The following is a 23,564-nucleotide window of genomic DNA, read 5'->3' as shown; positions in this document are numbered from 1 at the left end:
CACACACACACACACACACACACACACACACACACACATATATATATGAAAGTGTCAACTCTCCACCAGATGGTCATAGCACCAACAATATGTAAATGTATGTCCCTTCTTCATGTTGTAGTTTCTTTGTTGTTCGGGGACCTCTGATGTTAATCTTGTATCTGTCCATTAAGTTGAAAGTCAGTGTACTATGAATTAAGTGGTTTAGCAGATCATAGTTATGCATCCACCGTTTTATAAAATTGGTTTATTACTGTATTAATAACATAGAAATGTAAATTGTCTTGTATTTGCGTCACATCTCTCCCTTTCTTTCTCTTTCCTACGAACACGCGCACACAAACGGAGCACTTTCTTATGAATATCCTTAATCCTGGGCTCTTTAAAATTCTATTTTTTTATGCCCAAAGAGGAACGACAGGACACCTGTAGACTTCGGCACTAATTTATGCACATTAAAGAGCAGCACTGCTGTCTAATTATGTCTGCATCGGTTTCTTAAAGACTTTTCAAAGGAGGTTTATTCCGAATTATTCATGAGGAGTGTCGAGCTGTTTGTGTATTTTGTAGTTTCTGCCTAGCGACCAAGTTACTGACAAAACATAGATTAAGCCTCTTCTTTTTGCCCAGTGCACCCACCTGTTTTGTAAACACCCATGAAAGGGAATCTTATCACTGACTGAAAATGTAGGGACTGAGCGGTTGATTGGGAGGGGGGGTGAAAATTAGAGCGTGCTCAGCTGTTGTGTACGGTTCATCAGGGAGACATAGAACAAAGAAGAGCCTGTTTATATAATAGTGTTTCGCTTCTGTGCCTGCGTGGGCCCAAGGAGGCCTGTGTGCTTTCACCTATCAGAAAAGCTCAGGTTCAAAGGGAATTTTTAATTTACCATTGTGCAAACACATGCATTTTATCAGTCGTTCGCCACGCTCATGCTGGATTTCAACTTTCCGTTGAGCATAGTAGTGTTTAGTAGGAATAGATCTGATTGCGTTGTTGACGTTCCTGCAGTTCTTCCACTGGAGGCAAATGTAGTCGCCGTTTTGTGCAGCTGCTTTGGCAAATGACTAAGTTAAATGTTTTCTTCGTGAAGATTTCTGTGTGAAGTCAAAAAGCAATTTTATAACCATGCATCCTCATGTGATTAAAGCATATCCTAATCTATTTCACACTAGTCAACTTTATGCATTACAGTAGCTGTTATTGCTGCATGTCAGTTATGGTTTGATGACTTATGAACTTCATTTCAATCCCTAAAATCGAAGGAATCACACTGTTTAACAGCGCGCGCATCCTGCTGGCTCAACTGTCGTCACAGACCTTGTGAGTGGCACGACTTTGAATTAAAGTCTTTCATCTAGGTTTGAAATTGTTTTGACGTGCCACAGAGACATGCTTTTCAAGTTGCCCAAATATTTAAACACATTAATTTGTTTTTCCGTCTCTTCGGTGCATAATTTCACTTTCCACACTCTTGATAGCATGAGATAACTCTGCAGTTTATCAACAGGACTGTCTGTTCCTCCTCAGCATCCTACCGCCTCATTGTATTCTGACTCTGCAATGCACCAGACGTTCTGTATATTCTGTAGCTTCTTCTATATAGTACATTTTTGTTATGTTAGAGCCCCCCCCCCCCCCCGTTTCCATTGGACTGCTGAAGGCAGCATTATCAACACAACAGCTGAACACATTCCCTCTGAAGACCCTCTCTAGCTTTCTTCCTTCTTCCTTCTTCCTCTGATTATTTTCTATCTCCTACAATGTCCATATCACATAATTTATCCCATCTCTGGGCTCCATTTCAGCACCATGGTTCCTAAAAACCTCGCTACTTCTTAATTTTGTCCTATTCTTCGCGCTTCCTCTCTTTCCTTTCCTCTCATACAAACACACACACACATGCAGGCTCTCTCGCTCACCGACTGAAATAGTCATTTGATAACATTACAGTAGCTATAATTAAACCCTTGATGGAGGACATCAAACCGCATAGCCAGCTGTTGTGTGAAACAGACAATTGGAACCTGCGCCCCTCCCCACTGCCCCGCACACATACACAATCACTGTTGTGGCCAGGCCCTGGGCCCAATGCAATATTTTCCAATTTCCTCTAATTGTGTGAGAGTGGTAATCCAAGGCAGCCTATTGTATATTCCACCCCCTCCGCCTCCTGCCCTATATGGACACTAACTCCACAATTAACTTACCGGACCAGGGTCCCAAATCAAATCAGTGCCAGCATCTATTACTACTGCCTAGCAACACTTTCCAGCATGCCGGTTGCATAAATGTCCTTTAAATTAGATCGGCTGAACGTGAGACTGTGCCAAAAGTGTGATTGTAGTTATTTTAAGTTTGACTATGTTCTGTGACATAAGTTTCTTTACTCTGGCTTTGTTCCTCTACGGCTTTTTTCAATGCTCTTTTTCACATCACTCCCCCCCCCCCCCTCCCCCATATCTCTGTTCCCTTCTTCCAGATGAGCAGTGTGAAGCGGCTGCGTCCTCGCCTCAGCCACATCCTCTTCCGGCTGCAGTTCGAGGAGCAGGTGAACAACCTGCGTCCAGACATCCTGGCTGTAAACGCCGCTTGCGATGAGGTCAGGAAGAGCCGTTCCTTCGGCCGCTTGCTGGAGCTGGTGCTGCTGCTGGGCAATTACATGAACGCCGGCTCTCGAAACGCCCAGTCGTACGGCTTCGACCTCAGTTCCCTCTGCAAGGTGAGGGGGGGTTTGAACCGCTGACCGTACCGTTAAATGTCCACATACAACTGTGTAGCCCTGAATCTCTCCAGTGGTAGGTGTTCAACATGAGTGATGCATGTTTTAAGAAAATAAAAAAACTTTTTAGATAGATTCCACACAGCTGTGTTTGTAGTTGCACTATAGTAGCAGCGATATAAAGTTAGCATAAAAACCAGATCGATTTTTCTTTGCGAAGGAAGCAGGCCAGATTCTTCTCATTCTCATGTTTGTTAACGTCCTTGTGCATATCTATTCTTGTGTGGCCGCATGTTTCACACAGATTCTCAGCCTCTATGTATATACGTGTTAGTGTTTTTTTTATGTCACCTTGGCTTCGATTAGACATTATGTTTGAAACTCTCTCATTGAAATGTACACCATCAGCCCAACAAGACGGCCTTTTCCTCTCTATCGGCTGGCATCTATCAAAGCAGCAGAACCCGGGGGGTTCTTCATTCTCATTCTCCTGCTCTGAATAGATAACCGAGGCAACGGCCAGCATCCCTTTGAAAGTCTTTGCACCCGGCAGGACTACCCGTGCTCTGTGGGTCAGCGACGTAGCAAATAGCTACACCTTTTTGATTTTAAATGGCACGAGGACAGAACAGTGAGCTTCCCTGTTTGATAGTGGTGCTGTGAGCAGAGTGTAATCCTGAAGTGTAGAGGCTCATCCAGTGGTTACATTACAGCTGCTGGCACACTCACTGCAGTTTCCACAGTAACAACCACCGCAGCCATTCATCACTGCCACCCCTCTGCCCTGTTAGACTCGGGGAGCTTATTCTCATATGAACACCAGCGCATGTGCGTACACAAACATGGATTTCACACGTTCTATGATGGATTGGTTTTCATTAGCGTCATCATTTGTCAATTAATTTAAGTCTATGAAGGAATATGTTTTGCGTTCATCACATTTGTAACGCCGCATGTCTATTTGCTTATCTTCATGCCGGTGCGTTGCGCGACCGAGGCGTACGTCGATGTCGGAGGCAGGATATACGGAGGAAGACATCACCTTTGTGCCTGCCCCAGAGTTTGACAACTTAATTCCATGGCACACTCAACGGCACGGGGAAATTGCATCCAGACCAACTGGGAAAAAGCTAAATGTTGACATTGTCAACAATGATTACCATCCGTCTAAATTCAGAGAGGGACCTTTTGTGAGTGAGCACTTGAAGCTTTTGATAAAAATAAAAATTGGCAAAACAGAAATGAAAAGGGAGATGAGAATGTTTGATTAGAGGAGATAATACAAACATGATTAAACCCAGCAGGGCTGAGTACGCTGCTGTCTACCAATAGATCACCTAGAGAGATACAGCAACGCACTCCACGGGAGGGATGTTTGGCGGGGATACTGAAAGACATCTTGGAATTAGACTGTAAAAGGAGTGATGATTGAAATTTATCAGGGAAAGTGAAATATTGTTGCGTGTGGTAGAGAGAGAGAGAGAGAGAGAGAGAGATGGACACAAAGCACAGGAGGGGTCATCACATTGTGAACATGAGTCTGCTGCATGAGTACAAGACGTGAAATCATATGTAGCACTGTCGACAAGCATAGAGCTACCGACAATACTGAATGAAGCACACATAACATCCTGTAGATACGGTTATAGAACACAACATAGCTTGTTTCTTGATTACTTGTTTGTACCCCGTCTGCTACAGCATAGATGTAGTAAATCACTTGTCCCATGTACTCCTTTTAGTGTAAAAAAAAAATCTGAAATCAAATATATTTTTTGCTTTCATGATTGCGCCCCTAGTTTTGCATTAATTTGACAGCGACCTAATTTCGACACAGCCAATGAAATCTTGCATAAAGCAGTGATGTCAGTGTTCTTTAATGGGCAGAGCAGAAGGTTACACTGAGCTTGACAGCAGCATGCTGCACAGCACAAGAGCCACAAACTTTGAGTAGCAATCCACATTAGCTTTCCTTTGACAGTCTCCTACCTTATCTGATCTATCTACTGCACATCTATATCTATCTGACCGCTCAGCTGCAGCACATTAAACTGCGTGAAAACGTACCTGCAAATGTCACTTCGGTCCAGGTAGAGGCCGGTAGAGTCCTTGCTCTTCAATACCAACATCAACACGCCGTCTGCGTTGTTTACTTGGTCTCTTGTTCCCACCGGCGCTCTGGCAGCCTGCCAGCTGCCGTCGATCAAACCCAGACACGACACACCCCTCCTCTACCTGTACGGTTACGGGTTAGCCTGGGACATTTTGAATGACAAGGAAGTCCAAGGTACTACGTAGTGCCAAATATGCAATTAGCCTGTCCCCAATCAGAGCTTTCTTTTTATTGCCCGGTCTTTAGAATCTATCGGCAAATGACGTAAGACTGAAGGAACTGAAATGAAATGCATCTTTTTACTACCATAGGTCTTCGTGTGTAACGTTGTGTGTGTGTGTGTGTGTGTGTGTGTGTGTGTGTGTGTGTGTGTGTCTTTTACGATAGCTAAAGGACACTAAGTCAGCGGACCAAAAGACCACGTTGCTCCATTTCCTGGCGCAAGTATGTGAGGAGGAATTTCCAGATGTGATCAAGTTTGTTGAAGACCTGGAGCACGTGGACCGATCTAGCAGAGGTAATGTTGATTATTACCCATACGCACCGGACCGGCACTGGACTTGTATCCACTGCCTGTCAAATCAACATCCCTGGCGATGTTTTGTCTTATAAAGGCTAAATTAGTAATAAAGTAATAATGAGCAAACAATAAACATACAAACGAGACACTTTTTCCCTCTCTGTTTTGTTTTTTAAATGAAATGAGAAGCCTGTCGCTTATGTCGTCTTCTGTTCAACATTACATTACAGTCATTTAGCAGATGCTTTTATCCAAAGCGACTTACAATTCAGTCTATCACATTTCTACACCGTAGACACAACTACGGGAGCAATTTTGGGGTTAAGCGTCTTGCTCAAGGACACATCGACATGCGACTAGCAGAGCCGGAGCCGGGGATTAAACCACCGACCCTCTGATTGAAAGGCGGCCCTGCTATCCCCTTAGCCACAGTCGCCCCACAACATGTTGTTTAGGCAACCGCCAGCATGCTGTTAAAAACTGAATAATATTTTAGATATTTAGAAAGGACGCTTGGGCTTCTCGTTTGATGGCGGCCATTCAGCGGTATCGCCTGCCATTGAACAATAGTGATGGTGTGGACAATTGCAGTGTTTAAGGATGGGAAAGGTGAGCCTAATGAAAAAATAATGAGCTGTGTGGGCTGTCCAGTTAAACAAACTACTGACATATCACATGTTAACATTGCGTCTTATCAAACCAGTTAACTATAACCCCTTGAGGTTTACCTGAGAGACTGGGCTCAAGCTTACTGCGCAGTATTAACGTCCAGCATGACGAGGAGAAAACATTATGTTCTAGTAACACAAATTTTAAACAATTAGAATTTGTTTTTCATATTTGCTTGTTGTGACAGTATTTGAGCAGTTATCAGAGATGTGGTTCACAGAGCTTAATGCACAAACAGTCAGTGTTTCCCAGACAGAAATGGAGCATCCTTCTTCTCTATCCCGTTGTTCTACTCTGAGCTTTACCCTTACCTTTCTACTTCTGTGCCTCCCTGGGGATTATTCTGGGATTAGATGCTTGTTGATTCTGTAAACATGCATTGTACTTTCCCAGTTTAGCGTTTGATCTATGCTACACTCTGCTCATCTGCACGGCTGTTTGATACTCTCATTAATCTTTCTGCTGTAGCACGTTTACAAGAGTTATGGCTTCATTTTTCAAGAGAATACTTCAGGTTGCGCCGACTGCTCAGATGAAGAGCAATTGCCTGTTTGAATGTAGTTTAAGATCCCGTGTTGCCTTGACGCAAATCGATCTTTTTCGATTTAACGCGTGGGGGTGCACACACACAAAAACGATGACACGCTGCTGTGAGTTTTGTCCGGTGTATCCAGAGTATGGTAAAGGTCACAGGGAAGCAGGGACAGACTGGGCGGTCAGAGGAGACTCGGCCATGCTCTTTGTTCAGTATTGAGTGCTAGTCTGTGGACTGTGTGTGTGTGTGTGTGTGTAACTATAAGTGCGGCCTTACTATAAGTGTAACTGTCACAGCATGCGTCTTGTTGCTCGAAAGGCGATTTTACCCACTGCTCCACTCGCAGCAGGACGGGAAAGGGGTGAGGAGGAGAAAACAGAGTAAGGATGAAATGTGTGACTTCATTGTTTGGACTCTTGCTCGTAAGGACCCCTCCGGGTTTTGTCCGGGCTTTAGTGATCTGCGGATAACGATGCTCCTGTTGAGTGTTTCATTTTTTTTTTTTTCTCCGACTGTGCTACGTGGCTACAAGCCCTTGGCCGAGACTCATAAGCACAAGGGCGAGATCAATGGAAAGCACAGTCCTTGGATCTCTCTTCAAGCTTTGTCCACCTCCTCACCTCGTGGGCCTCGAGCCCAGCATATATTTGCATCCATAGAGATGTGTTCTTTCCCCCGTCGCTGTCTTTCTCTCCACGTGTCGGTACCATTATGAGAGGCATGCCCCAAGTGTCTCATCTCCCCGTATCTAGTATTCAGACACACAAATTGCATTTCGTTTTTTTTGCAAACCATGCTCTTGAGTGGCTTCTATTTCATCAGGCCTGACAGCCGTTCGGGAGGCCTGGAGACACACTAAAAGGCTGTGTTACATTCATAGACGCATACCAAAGAGCTTACTTGAGCACGGAACACGGTTTGGATAGAGGCAGCAGTAATGATTTGCGCTTCTAGTTTGCAAAAAGCCGCCGTCTTTTGACTGTGTCTGTGTGTAACGCTGCCTTCGTTTCCCCCCCTTTGTCAGTCACGTCTCTCATGGAAGCAAAACTGCATCTTAGTTCAGGGTCCCCTTTGTGTCTGTCTGCCCCTCTCTTCTTTTCAGCACTACAGTCATTATTTCCCCTGACATGGGGAAGCATCCCTTGTGTGCTGCTTCTCCCTCTCATGTTCTATGTTTCTGTTTGTCTGTCAATAGCTCTCTGTCTCGATCCGTCTGCATTTCTTCTCTTATGCGTCTGTTTTTTTTGGTCTCTCAATCTTCTTCCCCGTTTTCTGTTCCTACACTGAAAAAAAAAAAGAAAAAGTGACATTTACTTGAAAAAAAAGCTAGGTAACAATTTGCACTCAGGAATTCTCAAGTTAAGTTTACTTACTAGCAAGAATTGTTTTTTATCCAAAATTTGCAAGTAACTTTTACTTGCAAATGTCTTCCTTAGACATAAAATGTACTTAGCCTTTGATAGTCATCTTTACTCAGGCTACCTTTGCATCTAATTACAAAAGCCCAGTAAAACTCAATTAGGTGTTTCATGTATATTTAACTAGCTTTTCTTTACTTTGTCAATTGAGAAATATTAAGTAATATTTACACAATATATCTTTTATCTACTACTACTCTACACAACTGTTCAAATATGAATGTTGCAGTTTTTTTAAACTGGGCTACTGTTAATTTAACAAAATTGTCTTAACATAAGGCTTCTACAAAACATCTTTTAAACTACAGCAGCTTTACTTGTTAACTGGTGAAAGAGGTCACTGCTGACAGACACACACCAATACCAACATACTGTATATAACCTGGTTGGCATTGCCAGACAAAACATTTCTAAATCAGTGCTGCCAATAAGAAATTTAAGAACACAAACGTTTAGTCATTTAACAAACGACTTTAATTTGAAACGATGGGTATTGCTTGACAACACTTAGATACACATAGATATAGCCATGAGCAGAAGGCAAGCCTTTGCCACACTTTGACAGTCATCAAGAACCTCTTTTCCCTCTGACGACGAACACGATTGTCAGGAGTGAAGCCTTTCTGTGTTGCATTTCCATGGATGACAAGGATCTTCATGACATGTTGAGCATAGTCCTCTTCAATGACTTCTTTGAAATTCAAATTTACTAATGTTCACTTTTACATCTTCAAGTCTGATGTGTTCTCAAAAAATGACAATAGTGGGGGAAACAAACAAAAATATTGAATGTGTTTAAAATGCGTTGTCATGCATCTATTCTCAGTGTATATGAGCCCAACATAATTTTATATAATATTAGATATCTAAACTTTACCAGGCTGGGTGATTCCAGCATGGGTCTTTGTTCCTGCAACTCCGCCCTTTGTCCCAAGTATCTCCAGAAAGTTGGTAGTGCAATTGTCCAATTTCGACAAAAAGTTTCGCTCCAGATGAACTGTGGTTATTCTTCTGAACTCCTCATTGATCTGAAACAAAAGACAATAACAAACATGATCAAGATGAGGTACCTTGCTAAAACAATTAATGCAGTAGTCCTCCCAGTATAATGTACTATTGACAGCAACACAAACTATGACTTAAAATGTATATGTCAAGTAAATTAAACTATAACAGTACAGTACTAAGTTGATTTTACCTTGTGTCAACTGTTGATGTCAACTTGCTGAGAGTGAACGTCCTTTAATATTCTGTGAAATATATAAAGAAATTGTTAAAACATGAACACAACATTAAATCTGAATTTGGCTTAAATCTTCATAGTGATAGCATGTTTTATCCCCACACAGAAAAACAGCACAGAAACAAGCCAACATAACGTTAATACTGAGATACACAGCAGGCCTGGTCATGTTGATATGCGACACTAACTCAACACAGTACTGGCACCTTGTTCCATGCCCAAAGCCTTAATCATCAAGGACACCACATTGGATAGAGACATAAGAGACAAGTTTAAAACTAATTACAGAAATATAAGTTACTGTAAAAAATATGTCAGAATATGATAGTGACAAAATAATGTTAAGTGTATTAGACTCGCTCTAAAGTCACTAATTCCACCACGTATGGGATATTTTTTAGCACATGACCAGTGTGCTTGTTGCTGCTTAGCTATGATTCCCTGTCTTGTCACATTTTCCTCATTCGACCTCGGCTGCACTTGAGGATGTCCGAGAGAAAGCGCGCTGTGCGTGTGACTCAGCACAGCAAAGCACCTGTGTGGCAGAAGTGGGCTTCACAAAACCGAAGTAATTCCCCCTCCCCCTCGTCGACGGAGCGCAGCTGGTCGAGCACCGTGTCCCCAGGCCAACAACATTTCAAGGGAGAACCCTGTAAAATCGTGACCAAAACCACCAAAAACATGTCCACAAAATGTAGCGCCGTGAGCCATGTCTGTAATGCTGTCACAAGTTAGCTAGCACGATAGCCTAACTAGCTAGCACGCTAAACTGACCAGTTCGCTACTCTTCAGTGTTCACAACTCAAACACAGACTTGACCGAAGGCTCAACAGCAACGTAGAGCATTAATTAAACATATAACCTACCCCAATGGCTCCCGTCCATGAAGTTCCTCTCCTCAGGTGAAACGCTGCCGTCCTTGTTCAGGTTCTGATGTTCCGTCGTCTCGTTGAAGAAAGGAGCGCGAAATCTCCTCTGACGTCACCCCCTGAGTACGCGCTATAGGTTGCCAGGTTTCACTCGTATTACCCAAGTACATTTTTACTTTGTTGTGTCAGGTAGTGCATTCAATACAGTAGTTTAGTAGATATTACTTAGTATGAATGATTAAAATGTACTTATACAAATGAGGATACATAATTACAAACAAACACCAAGTAACACATTAAATAAAAGGTGATATTTTAAAGTAAAAGCACTGGAATGATACTTTCTTGTAAAATTTACAAAAATAATCGAGGTAATAATTACAGGGCCAAAAAGTCTTTTTTTTCAGTGTATTTCCTTTGCAACACGCGCGCGCGCGCGCGCGCACACACACACGTGCGACGCACAGCAGTCAAGGTTTGGGCAATTAGGGCGTTTTGTTTGCACCGGTGCTCGGTGCTGAGCTTGATTTCGAAATCAGACAAACACGGAGACATATTAACGTGCTCAATCAGGCTACTCTGCAGCTCGTAGATCTTTTAAATATTACCTCTCGGCAGGAGAATTGACTTGGAAAGCTACGCGCAATGCTAAACAGACCTGTCTGCATACATTTTGCTTCACCAACACGGGAGAGCTATTTAGGTTCAGCTTCTGTTTCGAGGCTGGTGGTCCCGAGGAGTCATCACGGAGGATTCAAGGATATTGAGGTGTTGCTTTAATATGCGGCTCGAGCTCCGTTTTGCCACATGTGGCCTGAGTGATGAGCCTCGGGTTGAAAGCGCACTGCAACTTGCAATTCGGTGACCTTCATGCTCTTTTAGTATGTGCGTACTGTAGTAGGCGCTCAGCACGGGGAGAGTGCGCGCCGGGATTTCTTGCATTACGAGCCCCCAGTTCCCAGCCTCTGGCACCATCAGTCTAGTCACACTTGACAGGCTTTGGCCTCAGGAGGCAGATCTGCATTTCTTTTTCCAGTCTCTTAATTTCCATACATCAGAGGATGATGCATAGTGGAGCTCCGCGTGTGACGGTACTGTTTCCGAGCACGGTTGTGTGCTCCACTCGGTCTCCTTTATAGCACAGCAGGTTGGCAGGGTGATAAAAGGATGTCAATGGGGGGGGGGGATTTGACCTCTACAAATATTCCAATTCTTCTTCTTCTAGAACATCTGTCTGCAACCCCTCCAGACCACAGAGGCATTCAGGCCCCACTGCTAATACCATCAGTCATGCTTTAACACGCAGAGAGAGAAGGCAGGAGCCGGGTGGCCAGACGGAACAAAGAAGACCTGGAACCACCCTTTCATGTTTTGTCTCCAGCTCTGCTTGTCACCGTGCCACAGAGAAATTTTTTTTCGCAATTCCTAAGTTGTCCGTGACAGATGTGTGTTTACACTGACACATCTGTTTTCAAACACATTTCTGTGTGTTAAACAAAACATTCCAGCTGTTACACTCCTGATCAGTCCCAGGCAGATTTTCACCTGAAGCATGTTGTCACCTGTGTAACAGGTAGAGCTGTAACTCTGGAGTAGTGGGACCATGGATCTGGTCCCGGCTCCCCTCAGCACGATTCAGTAATGAATGTGCAATAACACCCCAAACCCAACAGTTGTCGGAATAGATGTATTCTATTATCCTAACGAAACAATATAAATAAAAGAAAATGTCTCTGTTTAACAGTATAATATGGGCTTTTCCTCAGAGAACCACATTCAATACAAAAGGAGAATATAAATTAAATAAAATTAGTCTTGCCTCTCAGACTAACTCTCACTGGCGAGATACAAATAATCTATTACCCCTTTAGCAATATCCCGTAACAGAACTGAATACGTGCCTAGCACTTGGACACTGCAAAGCCCACATAAAAAGAAAATAAAGAAAGAAAAGCCCTCAATACAGAGAACACCAATCAGTTCCAAATGACTGTGACAAACCTGACTGTTTACTCATTAAAAAAAAATAGAAAATAGATGTTTTACTCCATTACATTACATTACTGTCATTTAGCAGACGCTTTTATCCAAAGCGACTTACGATAAGTGTATTCAACATAGGGGGAGCCTCATTAAACAAAAAGCTTGCGACTTGGATTGAGAAGCCAAGAAGAGGAGATCTCTCTCTGTTGAGTTCTCTGTCTCGCCTTCCCTTGCTCTTTTCTCAGTCATTAACACTGGGCTCTAATCATTTCTATTAACAGACTGCCCGTCTGGCCTCCTCACACTTCTGCACGCTGCCCACACCTCATTCAGCAGATTTTGGTTGCTTGGTAATGCAAAAGGCTTTCACAAATAAAAACCAGAGACAAGTGTGAGTGTAGCATATATGCGGATCGTGACTGTTCTTGCCCTGCTGTTAGTAGTCTGCATATATACTGTATGGATCCAGTAGAGATGAATTGCAACCTTCAAGTCTTTGGAGCAGGTGGCTACGTTGCACCTTCAAGTGTATGCCTGACACCACAGACTTTAATGTTGGTTTTAGACTCACTTTTATGCTTCCAGAAGGCAGTAATGAGCCAAAAGATAACTCTTTTGCTTTCATTGTTCCTAAAATACACGCCCACTTAAACAGGTTCCTGTTGCCCGTCCAGATTGGCGGAGTGATTTCTTAATAGCACACACATGTAACCAGTCTGTGAATACTGCCTGGATTGAGACATCATTGGCCACTCATGATGTCCTCTCTGGCAAGATTTTTAAAGGAACGGTGTGCTGAGACATTTCCAGTGCCTTCAACTGATTTTTCTTTTGCTATTACTGCCGGGGCTGAGAAGCAGAAAAACGTGAAACTTAAAAATAGGACTTTGAGGACAAAGTAAAGCATACAATGAGTAGAAAGGACTAACGTCAGTATTTTTCAGGTACAGACTATGGTGATTGCTATATGAGCAAGTCTTTGTTAGTGCAGTGGGTTTGGTCTTCTCTCTCAATCATGAGTTGATGGAAAGTGCTACCTGCCATTTCCTCTCAGCCAGCGGAGTGACTGTGCTCTATGTACATTGAAGTGCTCACCCTCACCGGCTGTTACAAGACTCAGACTCCATTCCTTTTTCTCAAAGAGAGAGCCTACAGTTTCAGCTGCTGCACACTCATTTAATACAAATATTTGTGTGTTTGTGAATCCAAGGCAGTTTGTTCCCCATCAGTAAATGGGTTTTATGCCTATGAATTCAGTGAGAAGCTTAGCTACGTTGAAGTTCTCTCTCTCTCCTTTTTTCCCCTCCTTTTTTCGTAAAGCATGTATTAGGATCAAGGGACATTTGAAACTACTTAAAAATAAGCAGCTTATGCCTTTTTGTCAAGCAGGGTCTAATCAGGGTAATTTAAGCCATATGCTATATTCAGTGACTAGCTTAAAGTGTCAGCCGTGACCAACTTAACAGAAAGTTAGGCCCAGTGTTCCCCTGCTCTCCCACCTGCATGATCCATGCACCTGTTGACAGGACTAAAGACAAAGGACGAAGGGCGGTCCATTTGTGTTACTGAAAATAACGGGCATTTACATTCACTACATTGCATTCTGGTATGGATTTAATTGTTTGCGATGTACCCATGAGCATATAAGAGGCAAACGGAATAATAAAAAGCAGTGTATTGAATGTGCCTTCACTTTTTTCCTCAGTCATTGTTTATTCCCATGGTGTTCCTGGCACAGTGTGAACTCACAACAACCATGCTTTGCTACTGAGCCGGCGCCTCGCTCTTTTTTTTCCTTGTTTTTCTTTTGTGTACGTTGTTTTCCCTTTAGAGCCTCAGAATAGTAATGCATTTGATTGTACCTGTAATTAAGTTGCACTCTCTCTGCTTTTTTTCTTCACATTTCCTTGGCACGTGGGTGTGTTTCTGTGTGTGTGTGTGTGTGTGTGTGTGTGTGTGTGTGTGTGTGTGTGTTGATGTATGTGGGCGTGCGTCAGTGTCTGCAGAGAATCTGGAAAAGAACCTCAGGCAGATGGAGAGGCAGCTGCTGCAGCTGGAGAGAGACCTGGAGACTTTCTCCTCCCCCGATGACCCCAACGACATGTTCTTCACTAAAATGGCTATATCCTTTGCACACGCGTGCGTTCACTCGCACGTTTTTCAATAATGCCCCTAACTGGTATGTTTTAATTTAACACTGTGCTGCTGCATCGGCTGCAGGGCAAGTTTTCATGTGTTAAAGGTCGTATTTATTACAATTTGATGCATATGAATAATTAAAAAGAAAATACATCCACAGCTCAAAACTAAACGAGTGGTATGAGGGAAAGAGCTCTGAAGTCTTTGGCTCAGTTGAACACATTACCTTTACCTTTTACATCATGAAATTCTCAGGCTGTGTTCCTTTAGTTGCCGTCACCTTCAAACTGGATTCCCTCCAAGACATTTTGTACTAAACTTTTTAAAAGTGACTCTACCCCTCTTCCCCCAAATGAAAATGTTCATCTCTTTTTTTACGGAAAACTCATTTTGATCCCCCGACTAAAATATGCTGCTGAAACGCAAAAGAAATGGGAGACAAGGACAGTCCTCCCACCCTCAGTCCTATATACACTCAAATATTTTTTCTACAGTCGATGATATGTACCAGTCATGAGTGGCGTCCCGTTCCATAATCAGGTTTTAGTACCAGTACCCCTCTCAGCTCTCTTCTTTGAAGGATACTTTACACTGACGGCAACCTCACAATGAAGAGGAGGAGAGGGAGAATCAGGACAGTGCCTCCTACGTCTTTCTGTCACTCTCTTTCCCTTTCACAACGTCAGTGCTGTTTGTTCCTGGAGACAAGTTTAATTAGATTCAATTGTCAGTTTATGATAATTAAACAAAAGCAGTGATTTACTAAAACACATAAATATGCAAGTTCCTTTTATTGTTTCTCTGCCCTCTTCAGCTCCACTTGTTGACGGCTGTCCATATCTGTCTGGCAGCAGTGTTAATTATTCACTGTACGTCGAGGTAGTTCCAGTGGATCATGTTGACAGCCGCATCTCAGACCAGGTGTGTTCAATAATACACCCTGTACCGAGCCTCCTTCATGTAGTTTTGATCGATAGCCTTGGGGCTGAGGCACTGATGGCTTGTGCTGCAGTAGTTGGGAGAGAACTTGAGTGCAACACGGAAAAGTTCACTGAGAATGGATTTGACAGCTCTGTCTTTCACAACCTTGATTTGCTATTCTAGGTGCCGTGCAAAAAAAAAAAAGTCTCATTTTAGCAACTCTGATCAAAAACTCCATTGAATGTGAAAGTAAAATCAGGAATCTAACGGTGAGCCTCTAATGAAAACACTTGAGCGTCGAGGCTCTAATTTTAAGCCATAGAGACCAAATGTCTGCTCCACGCACACGCTCACCAGGTCTTATGTTTGATCCAAATGTAGCAGCTTAGGCTGCTCAGATGTCATATTCACCCCAAGGCCATCCATATGAGAACCTCACACTCGATGCCGAGCTCATATTTTTGGAACTTGAATTCCCCCCCCCCCCACGCATTAAACGGAAACCTGTCGTCAACTTTTGTTGACAGCAGAACCAATACAGTTTTATTGGTAGCCTTGATAATATTCACTTCCTGCACCTACAACCTGGAAAGTCCTTAAAGCAACATAGGTGCACCCTTGAATTAACTTGATTATATTATTCCCTTAAGTATTTTTATTTCATTACAAGCATTGTATATAATTTTACAGTTTCATTTGTAATTAGTTTGTTGCACTGAATGCTTTTTATAAAAAACAAAACAGCAATGTTTCAAACTCTCATCATGAACCCGATTACTTTATTCACCTTTAACTGTGTCTGCTATTCAATTTTGGCAAGCCGTGTTTGGATAATCAAGTTCTTTAAAGTGAACCCTTTTCCTATCATCCCACATTAGAGAATACCGAGCATTACCCAGTCAAATCTTTGAAGATTTCCAGCCATGCAGGTCATAAGATATCCAAAAGTACTAGATCAAAGGCAAAGAGATTAGCTCTTTTATTCTTGAAGTTCCACTGCTCATCCTGAAGAAGCATCTTTAAAGATGATACGGCTTCACCTGCAGCTGAAGTATGCTGGCGACGGTCATTATTCCAACAAACAAAATCTATAGTCCCCAGCTAAACGTGAGAAAACCCGGTGTGTCACATTTGTGACATTGAAAATCCCATTATCACTTAATGCGTCCACTTGAGTATACAGTTAGTGGTACTGGTCAAGTGTTGCTCTTCTGAGCTGAGCTTGGGAAGGTGGCATATGAGAACAGGAGAGGTAAAAAAAAAATAGGAGAATGAGCAAATGAAGAATGGGAGAGGAAAGTATGATGGAATAGATGGAGGGGGGAAAAGGATCAGCAAGAAAGCAAGATTGAACAGAAATTCTGGAGAATGAGCTGCAGTGGACCACTGATTCCTCTGGAATAGGGGACGACTTTAGGAGAGCGGGAACAGGAGGAGGAGAAATATTCTCCGCCCCACGATACTTATCAACCACGGCTCTCGGCTATTTATTCTTCTCTCCCTCTCTGGCTTTCCATCGCCTGCTCAGGCTTTCCTCGTGCCTCTTTCCAGCAGCTCCTGGCTTGGAAGGATATTACTGACAAGTCAATCTTGGAGCGGTGCCTATTGAGCAGCATTTACCCAGCTGTGAATAGGTAGTCCCAGCCACAGCCAGATTCAACTGAGGCCAGACGTCAAATAGGTCCATCAATTGAGCCGTAATGAAGGGGCACAATAGGAGCCAGAGAGGCTGCCTACATAATTGTGATACCACACACACAGAGAGACACTTTTGCTTCTTATCTGCCATGAGACAAGGTTGTTGGGGTCATTAGGAAGACTGTTGGTGAAGGAGACTTTTTCTTTTTTCATAGATTTGTACAGAAAGTTAGCCAGACTTTTTAAAAGAAGCAGATTCAAACTGATTCCAACCCAGATTTTATTCTGTCATGCATCAAATGCTTTGCTTTTTATTAAACAGGATCACTATGGGAAAAGCTCTGGGTAGGCTTTTAGAAAATAAAACCCAAAATAACTAATAATATATATGTATGAAGTTATTTTTTGAAGAGCAAACCCAATGCGCGCTATAGAGCAATTATTGTGTGTGTGTGTGTGTGTGTGTGTGTGTGTGTGTGTCTTAACATGCCCTGCTTGTAGGCAGGATGTGTATTAGTGCTCTCCAGTTCCCACTCTCTTTGCTCCGACACCGACACCTCTCCGGCGTATGTTGACACAACCGTAACCTCTGTGTCCTCATCCACACATGTACCAACATAGCAGAGCTGCCCTTCGCTTTCCCAGGTTTACCCAGGAGGACCTTTTGATGCCCTGCCATGCTCGTCAGTCGACTATCAGTCTTAAAATGAGTTATTTTTTGCTACAGTTGATCTGTGTGTGTGTGTGTGTGTGTGGTAGGATATATCCATGTCTGTGAGGACCAGGTCTTGACACTATTCTTGGGATAATTTGAGGTGCAAGGACATGTAATTGCTCCACACAGTGGGGAGAAAAAAAAAGCAAATTTTCAGGGGTTAGTCTGCCGAAGAAGCATACACAAACTTCAGAGCCAGTGACACATATACTTCATTTTCTGCCGCGTTTACATTGACTGTGAAATAAGTGCAAAAAGATAAATGATGAAAGCTTTTCAGTGAATTGTGATCTGATTGGATGGGCTTTGAAATAGCAGTGGCAGAGAGCGTTGAAGTTAAAACAGTTCGAACCTTGAGTGCAGTAAAATCTGGTCTCCTTTTTTTTTCTTTTTTTTTTTTTCCAGAGTGGAATGTTTTCATATCTGTTTTTGGGGATTTCTGTTAATATATTTACATTTAATATTTTGCATGTCAAATTAACCAACTCACATTGCCGGCAGCCAACCATGAGTCACAGATGCTGTAGGCTGCACAGGGGTCAGAGCAGTGAACTCGCTGTAGTAGTAACCTGACTGACAGTCTCTGAGCTCCTAAGGCCAACAACACAGTTCATCACTGACGATCTGTTTTCCAGCCTCAAATCCTTACGGCGAATAATGTGAATGCATTCACGTTTTTTTTCACACTTCCTGTCCTGCTGTCAGATATGGGAGAGGTATACTTAGTGCATGTAATTAACACCTGTCGTGTGATCGATGTGTCAGAGACCTTGACAATGGCCCTCACAGCTTCAGCAAGGTTGCCAGGGAGCAGTACGGCAAGCTGGTGATAATGCACAGCAACATGGAGACGCTGTATCACAACATGCTCGAGTACTTTGCCGTTGATCCCAAGAAGACCTCTGTGGAGGAGCTGTTCACCGATCTCAGCAACTTCCGTGCCATGTTCGCCGTGAGTATACCGCACCGTCTAACCCGTCACTGTGAAGGTTGACATTTGATTGACATTCGGTGGCCGAGGCTTGTTTGAGTTGGTTCCCAGTGGGATTGGCAGTGCCTCGATATGTTTTGCATTGCAGGAGGTATTCGATTACATTTTGACATAAAAATAGAAGGATCATTTCTGCACCTTTTAATCACATGTTGCAGAGGTGTGTTTACTGAAATTGTGACACATACTGTAGATACATTAAGCAACTACAGCTGTTCAACTGAAAGGTCTTCGAGTGCCAATTCATGTGGTGTTCCATTAAGCCTTTATATAAGGCATAATTAACAATTATTTTGAGTTTTCCGGTGTATATTTATCCTGTGAAAATATAAGCCTGCTTCACTGCATCTGTATTCATGAACAGCGCTGACGTCGGCAAACCTCAAACGGCATTATCAAGTCGGTTTTCAAACTTTCACTCCTTTTTTATTTTTCCGGCCGCATCAAGACAGAACCTCAACTTCTCTTTTTGCCAACCTCACATCAACGTCCTGTGGTATTAAGCAAGGCAGAACAGTGGCAGTCCTGTGTAGTCCAGCCTCACCCCGACATTTATGTCATCGCTGAGCTCTGTGGCCTTATCAGTGCGGCGCTGCTGTGGAAGACCCACTGTGTTTAATCAGCAGGATTAGTGGCACAGGCCACTGGGTGCGACAGATAATAGTAGCTAATTAGCCTACTAAAGTCCCTGCCCTACCCTCAACTTAACATCTACCTCACACGCACAGATGGATTTCACACCTCTTTGCCTTTTTTTCCCTGCACAGTCATTAGTTATGCCTTCGATTTTCTTGTACTCCAAAGCTTTGTCGATACACTTGTGTATTTTGCATCTGATGTAGACATTTCATGTGTACTGTACACAATGTACAAGTCTGACCGTTTTTAAACAGGTGTGCCCGTCTGCCTCATTATTGAGATACACAGCAATGGTGTTCTTGTAAACCTTTTAGATGCCCAACCGCTAAACTAACGACCATCACTCCTGAGAAGATTTTCTTTAGGCTTTCCAGATATGCGTTATTGGTAGAAACCTGATCAAAATACGATTTGTGAAGCATTACAAGTACATATAGTGTGTACAGTTTGTGAATATCTTGAAGAACATCCCTGTCTGATCTGGGACCCATGTTTAAGCCGACTGCTAACACGGTCACACCCCATTAACAGTGTCCAGCTTTCACATTAGCACCTTCACTTAAAGTTACACGTGCAATAATATTTAATTAGCACTGCCCTCTTCCCTTTTAAGATCAAATTCACATCCTAGCACTTCTAGCTGCCACCTATCCTGATATGCTGGCTACTGTACGTGGCATCTAACCTGAGACTAAAGTAACCTCAGTATCTACACAGTCTTCACATGCTGGAAGAAACTCTGATACCAGGACCTCTCTTTTCTGTGATTATTTCCTCACTTTAACAGCCACATTCCGGTTCAGATGTGTGTTCAGATATGAATCGGACCCAGAGGTAAAAGATAGAAACCTCAATATGTTCCATGCATTCGTCTGATGCCGACATGCGCTATTGGCACAAATACGTTTCATATTGCAGCTGTGACCCTTTTCATTTTAGCTCCACGGGTCAGGCTAGAGTTCTGCTGTAGCGTTTATGTTCTGACCAAACATACCAGTTAATGACTCTGCCGGTGAAAGGTGAACAAGCCAAGTGTTCTGAAGACTGGCATTATATGGTCGAAACTCCCTCGGTAGCTATTTATTTCCCTCCGTTAGGTCAACAATTTGTTCAGATGGAAACATCACACGGACGTAACTTGTGAGGAGCCAAGGCTAGGTCAATGAACGTAGGCATACAGTAAATCTGTGTCCGCCTTTACCCTGCTGTGCCAAGGCCGGTGCTAATAGGTGCATGCCGTCTCTAGACCACTGCCTGAAGCGAACTGAGCCTTGAACTGTGGCCGCGTTACCTGCAGTGTGTGTGCGTGCGTGCGCGCGTGCGTCTGCCTGTGTCTGCGCATGTTTGTTTGTGTGCGTCTGTCATTTTGTGTCTGCGTTTTCTTTTTCTTTTATAGGGAAGGCTGCTTAGCTTTTTTCACACACAAAGACGGACACACACGCGCACACACACACACACATACACATACACACACATACAATATGCTCAGTCACCCGTAGGAAGGAGGCCCAGGGCGAGGCCGCACATCTGACAGGAATCCAATTGAGCGTGTCTAATGGCGGACATCCAGGAGAGGAGGAGGGGGAAGCAGACCTGCAGTGATGGAGAGTAGAGGGCAATTTCCTCAGAGAGCGGGTTCTCTCTCTCTCTCTCTCTCTCTCTCTCTCTCTCTCTCTCTCTCTCTTTCTTTCTTTCTGTCTCTCTCTTTCTTTCTGTCTCTCTCTTTCTCTCTCTTTCTTTCTCTCTCTCACTCTCTCTCTGTCTCTCTCTTTCTTTCTCTCTCTTTCTTTCTCTCTCTTTCTTTCTCTCTCTCTCTCTTTCTTTCTCTCTCCCTCTCTTTCTCTGTCCCTCTGTCTCTCTCTCTCCCTCTCTCTTTCTCTCTCTTTCTTTCTCTCTCTCTCTCTCTCTCTCTCTCTCTTTCGCTCTCTCTTTCTCTTTCTCTTTCTCTCTCTCTCATATATATATATATATATATATATATATATATATATATATCACTTTGTAGTTTCAGGGTCTTCACTATCTCTCAAAATCAAAGTTCCTTCAGTTTTTATTATTTTTCACTTGTTAGATCATTCTTGCCTTTACAAACAAATGAACCCTGCCTTGCATGTGCTCTAAATTAACTTTCTATGTCACTGCAGTCCGTTAATGTCCACACAGACTCCTTTAATTCTATTGTTCTAAGATTGCTAATTGGTTCTGTGATTTAAGAGGACAGCAGGCCATTTTGTGCTGGCTCTGATCATATCCGTTTTTTTTTTTTTGTTTTAACAAGGATTTTTTGTATTGTTCTTCAGCTGTTCTTTTTCCTGTTCTATTGTCTCTGTGTGCAGTGCAAGAGTGATCCTCAGTTTTAAAAGTGATCCTCTTAAGCAGGCCCACTTGTTGTATTGACCCATTATTGACTCATCATTGTTTTCCCGGCTGCTGGCAGGTTTAAATAAGAGTTTGCCTCCACAGACCTCTGTCTGCATAGCCATGTTACTGAAACCACCTGCCATCTCTCTCCAGCCATGGCATTAGGAATGGCTCTGTGCGTTCTTTGGTTGATCAGTCCGTCTGCCACTTGAGACCAGACTGAATTAACTCATAAACTTTGGCATGGATTGTCATGACATTCTCTAGGATGAACTTTTGCGGTTCAAATTGAAATCTCCTCACAACTATTGGGTGGATTGTCATGAAACTTGTTCAAGATATATATAGCACTGCATGCAGGTAGAATGGTAATGACTATGGCGATGCTCCGCCTTTACTCTTGCGTAGCAGTTCAAAGTTTTCACTTATTGAGAGAAATATCTCAGCTTGATTGACATTCGTGATTCCCAGATGACGCATCCTGATGACGTTGGTGGTTACTTTCCCTCGAGTACCACCAGTAGGTGGACATTTTTGGTTTTCATTGAAATACCTCAGCAATTCTAGCATTGATTGTTATGAAATTTTGGTACAGGCGTTCATGTTCCTCCCGGGATGAATTCTAATAAGTTTGAGTTCCTAACCTTTGCTAACATGCTATCACACTAAACTCAGACCGTGAACACGGTTAACATTATACATACAGCTCGCTGTCTGTATTTAACTGTTTCGGTTGAGAGTAGTGACGCCTCTTTTTTGTTGTTCTAGCGCAAGAATGTTTTCATTCTCTTTTAGCAATTGAATTTGACTTTTCAATGAGAGAGCTGCTTGATGGTAAAGAGCAGAAGGAGTGTCAGAGTTTTGACTAAGTTCACATTAGGCAGCCATCACAGCTGAATACTAACCTAAAATCACTTAATTGGTTCTTATTGGAAATGTATGATGTGTCGGTGCTCTTGTCCTTTCCCTTTCTTTTCCCTCATTCTCTCCACCCGTAATTTACCAGATTGGATGCCCATTAAGAATATAGTCATTTGTGAGCCAGTGGTTGCCACAGGCAACTGACAGTTTCATTACAATAAATCAAAGTTAATTTTGTGGAGGAGTTGGTTTCATTTAGAAATGGAGCTCTGAACAGCTTCCGTGTGCATCGGTCATTTGGTATTCAGCTTCTCCTTCTTCTCCTCTTCAGCACTCTCTCCTGCTGAATTTCTCTCAACCTGCTGAATGGTACTCATCAGTGTCGTTAGCGGCTGTCTTTTCATGCGAGTAGGTTTCAAATAATTGTTGTTTGAATTATATGCCTGCAAAGCCTCCAACAAGCTGGAATCCCACTGTGGTCGTTGTAGTCATATAAAAACAAACAAACCCAATTCTTCAATGAAAGATCAAGGTCACGGTGTGCGCACGTGGAGCATCTATTGCAGGGGTATTCAATTAAAACTCCAACAGGTCCAGATTGAGAACATCTCCTCGTGCAAAGGTCCGGAACATTACAGTAATGTCTAACTTACGCCATTTATATATACTGTATATTCAAGAAGCCTAGTAGTAGCAACAACGTCTCTGTGTAGTCGACAACTGTCAAATCAAATATAGAAAGTACACATCGATTATATTTTAACAATTATTATTCTCAGTTTTCAAGTTTAACTGGATGGATTATAAATAATACATAAATAAATGTTCTTCTCTCATTTCACGTAAAATAATGTCTCCATCTAAAAATAAAATACACAAAAGAGAACTTTTGAAAAGCTTGCATCTTAAAAGAAAGTGTTTGAATTTAAGAAAAATGAATGAAAATGAAATAGCTGGAGTTCACTTTTTTTCTTCTCTTTTGTTAATCTCCATTTCACATCATAACGGTCTCAGTCAACTTCATAACAAACAATCTACACATCTCAACATCTTGCCCTCAGTTCAGACTGGAGTGGGTACGTTTGGTCTAAAGCAGGGGTCTTCAACGTTTTTCAGGCCAAGGACCTCCAAACTGATAGAGAGATGGAGCAGGGACCCCCGACTATATATCTATATCTATATCTATATATCTATCTATCTATCTATCTATCTATATATCTATATAT

The 23,564-nt window shown here is 42.6% G+C and overlaps 1 protein-coding gene and 1 long non-coding RNA gene across 2 annotated transcripts in view; one reads left to right on the top strand and one right to left on the bottom strand.

Annotated features, from left to right (window-relative positions):
* LOC116382925 (protein diaphanous homolog 3) overlaps nucleotides 1–23,564 on the top strand; it is a 158,360-nt gene that overhangs the window by 67,051 nt on the left and 67,745 nt on the right. The window contains exons 19-22 of the mRNA XM_031846369.1: nucleotides 2,484–2,723; nucleotides 5,224–5,353; nucleotides 14,071–14,195; nucleotides 18,274–18,438. Of these exons, the coding sequence (XP_031702229.1) occupies nucleotides 2,484–2,723; nucleotides 5,224–5,353; nucleotides 14,071–14,195; nucleotides 18,274–18,438 (660 nt within the window). The remainder of the gene's footprint in view (nucleotides 1–2,483; nucleotides 2,724–5,223; nucleotides 5,354–14,070; nucleotides 14,196–18,273; nucleotides 18,439–23,564) is intronic.
* LOC116382795 (uncharacterized) lies at nucleotides 8,771–10,153 on the bottom strand. Its single transcript, XR_004212740.1, has 3 exons — nucleotides 10,088–10,153; nucleotides 9,177–9,228; nucleotides 8,771–9,006 (listed from the first exon to the last, which is right to left on the bottom strand). It is a non-coding gene; the product is annotated as an uncharacterized LOC116382795 (long non-coding RNA).

The sequence above is a fragment of the Anarrhichthys ocellatus genome, unplaced genomic scaffold (genome assembly GCF_004355925.1).
Source record: "Anarrhichthys ocellatus isolate YVR2014 unplaced genomic scaffold, GSC_Weel_1.0 scaffold6, whole genome shotgun sequence".
NCBI classification, from domain to species: domain Eukaryota; kingdom Metazoa; phylum Chordata; class Actinopteri; order Perciformes; family Anarhichadidae; genus Anarrhichthys; species Anarrhichthys ocellatus.
The sequence above is the reverse complement of the archived record's forward strand: the minus strand, read 5'-3'. Positions and strand labels throughout refer to the sequence as shown.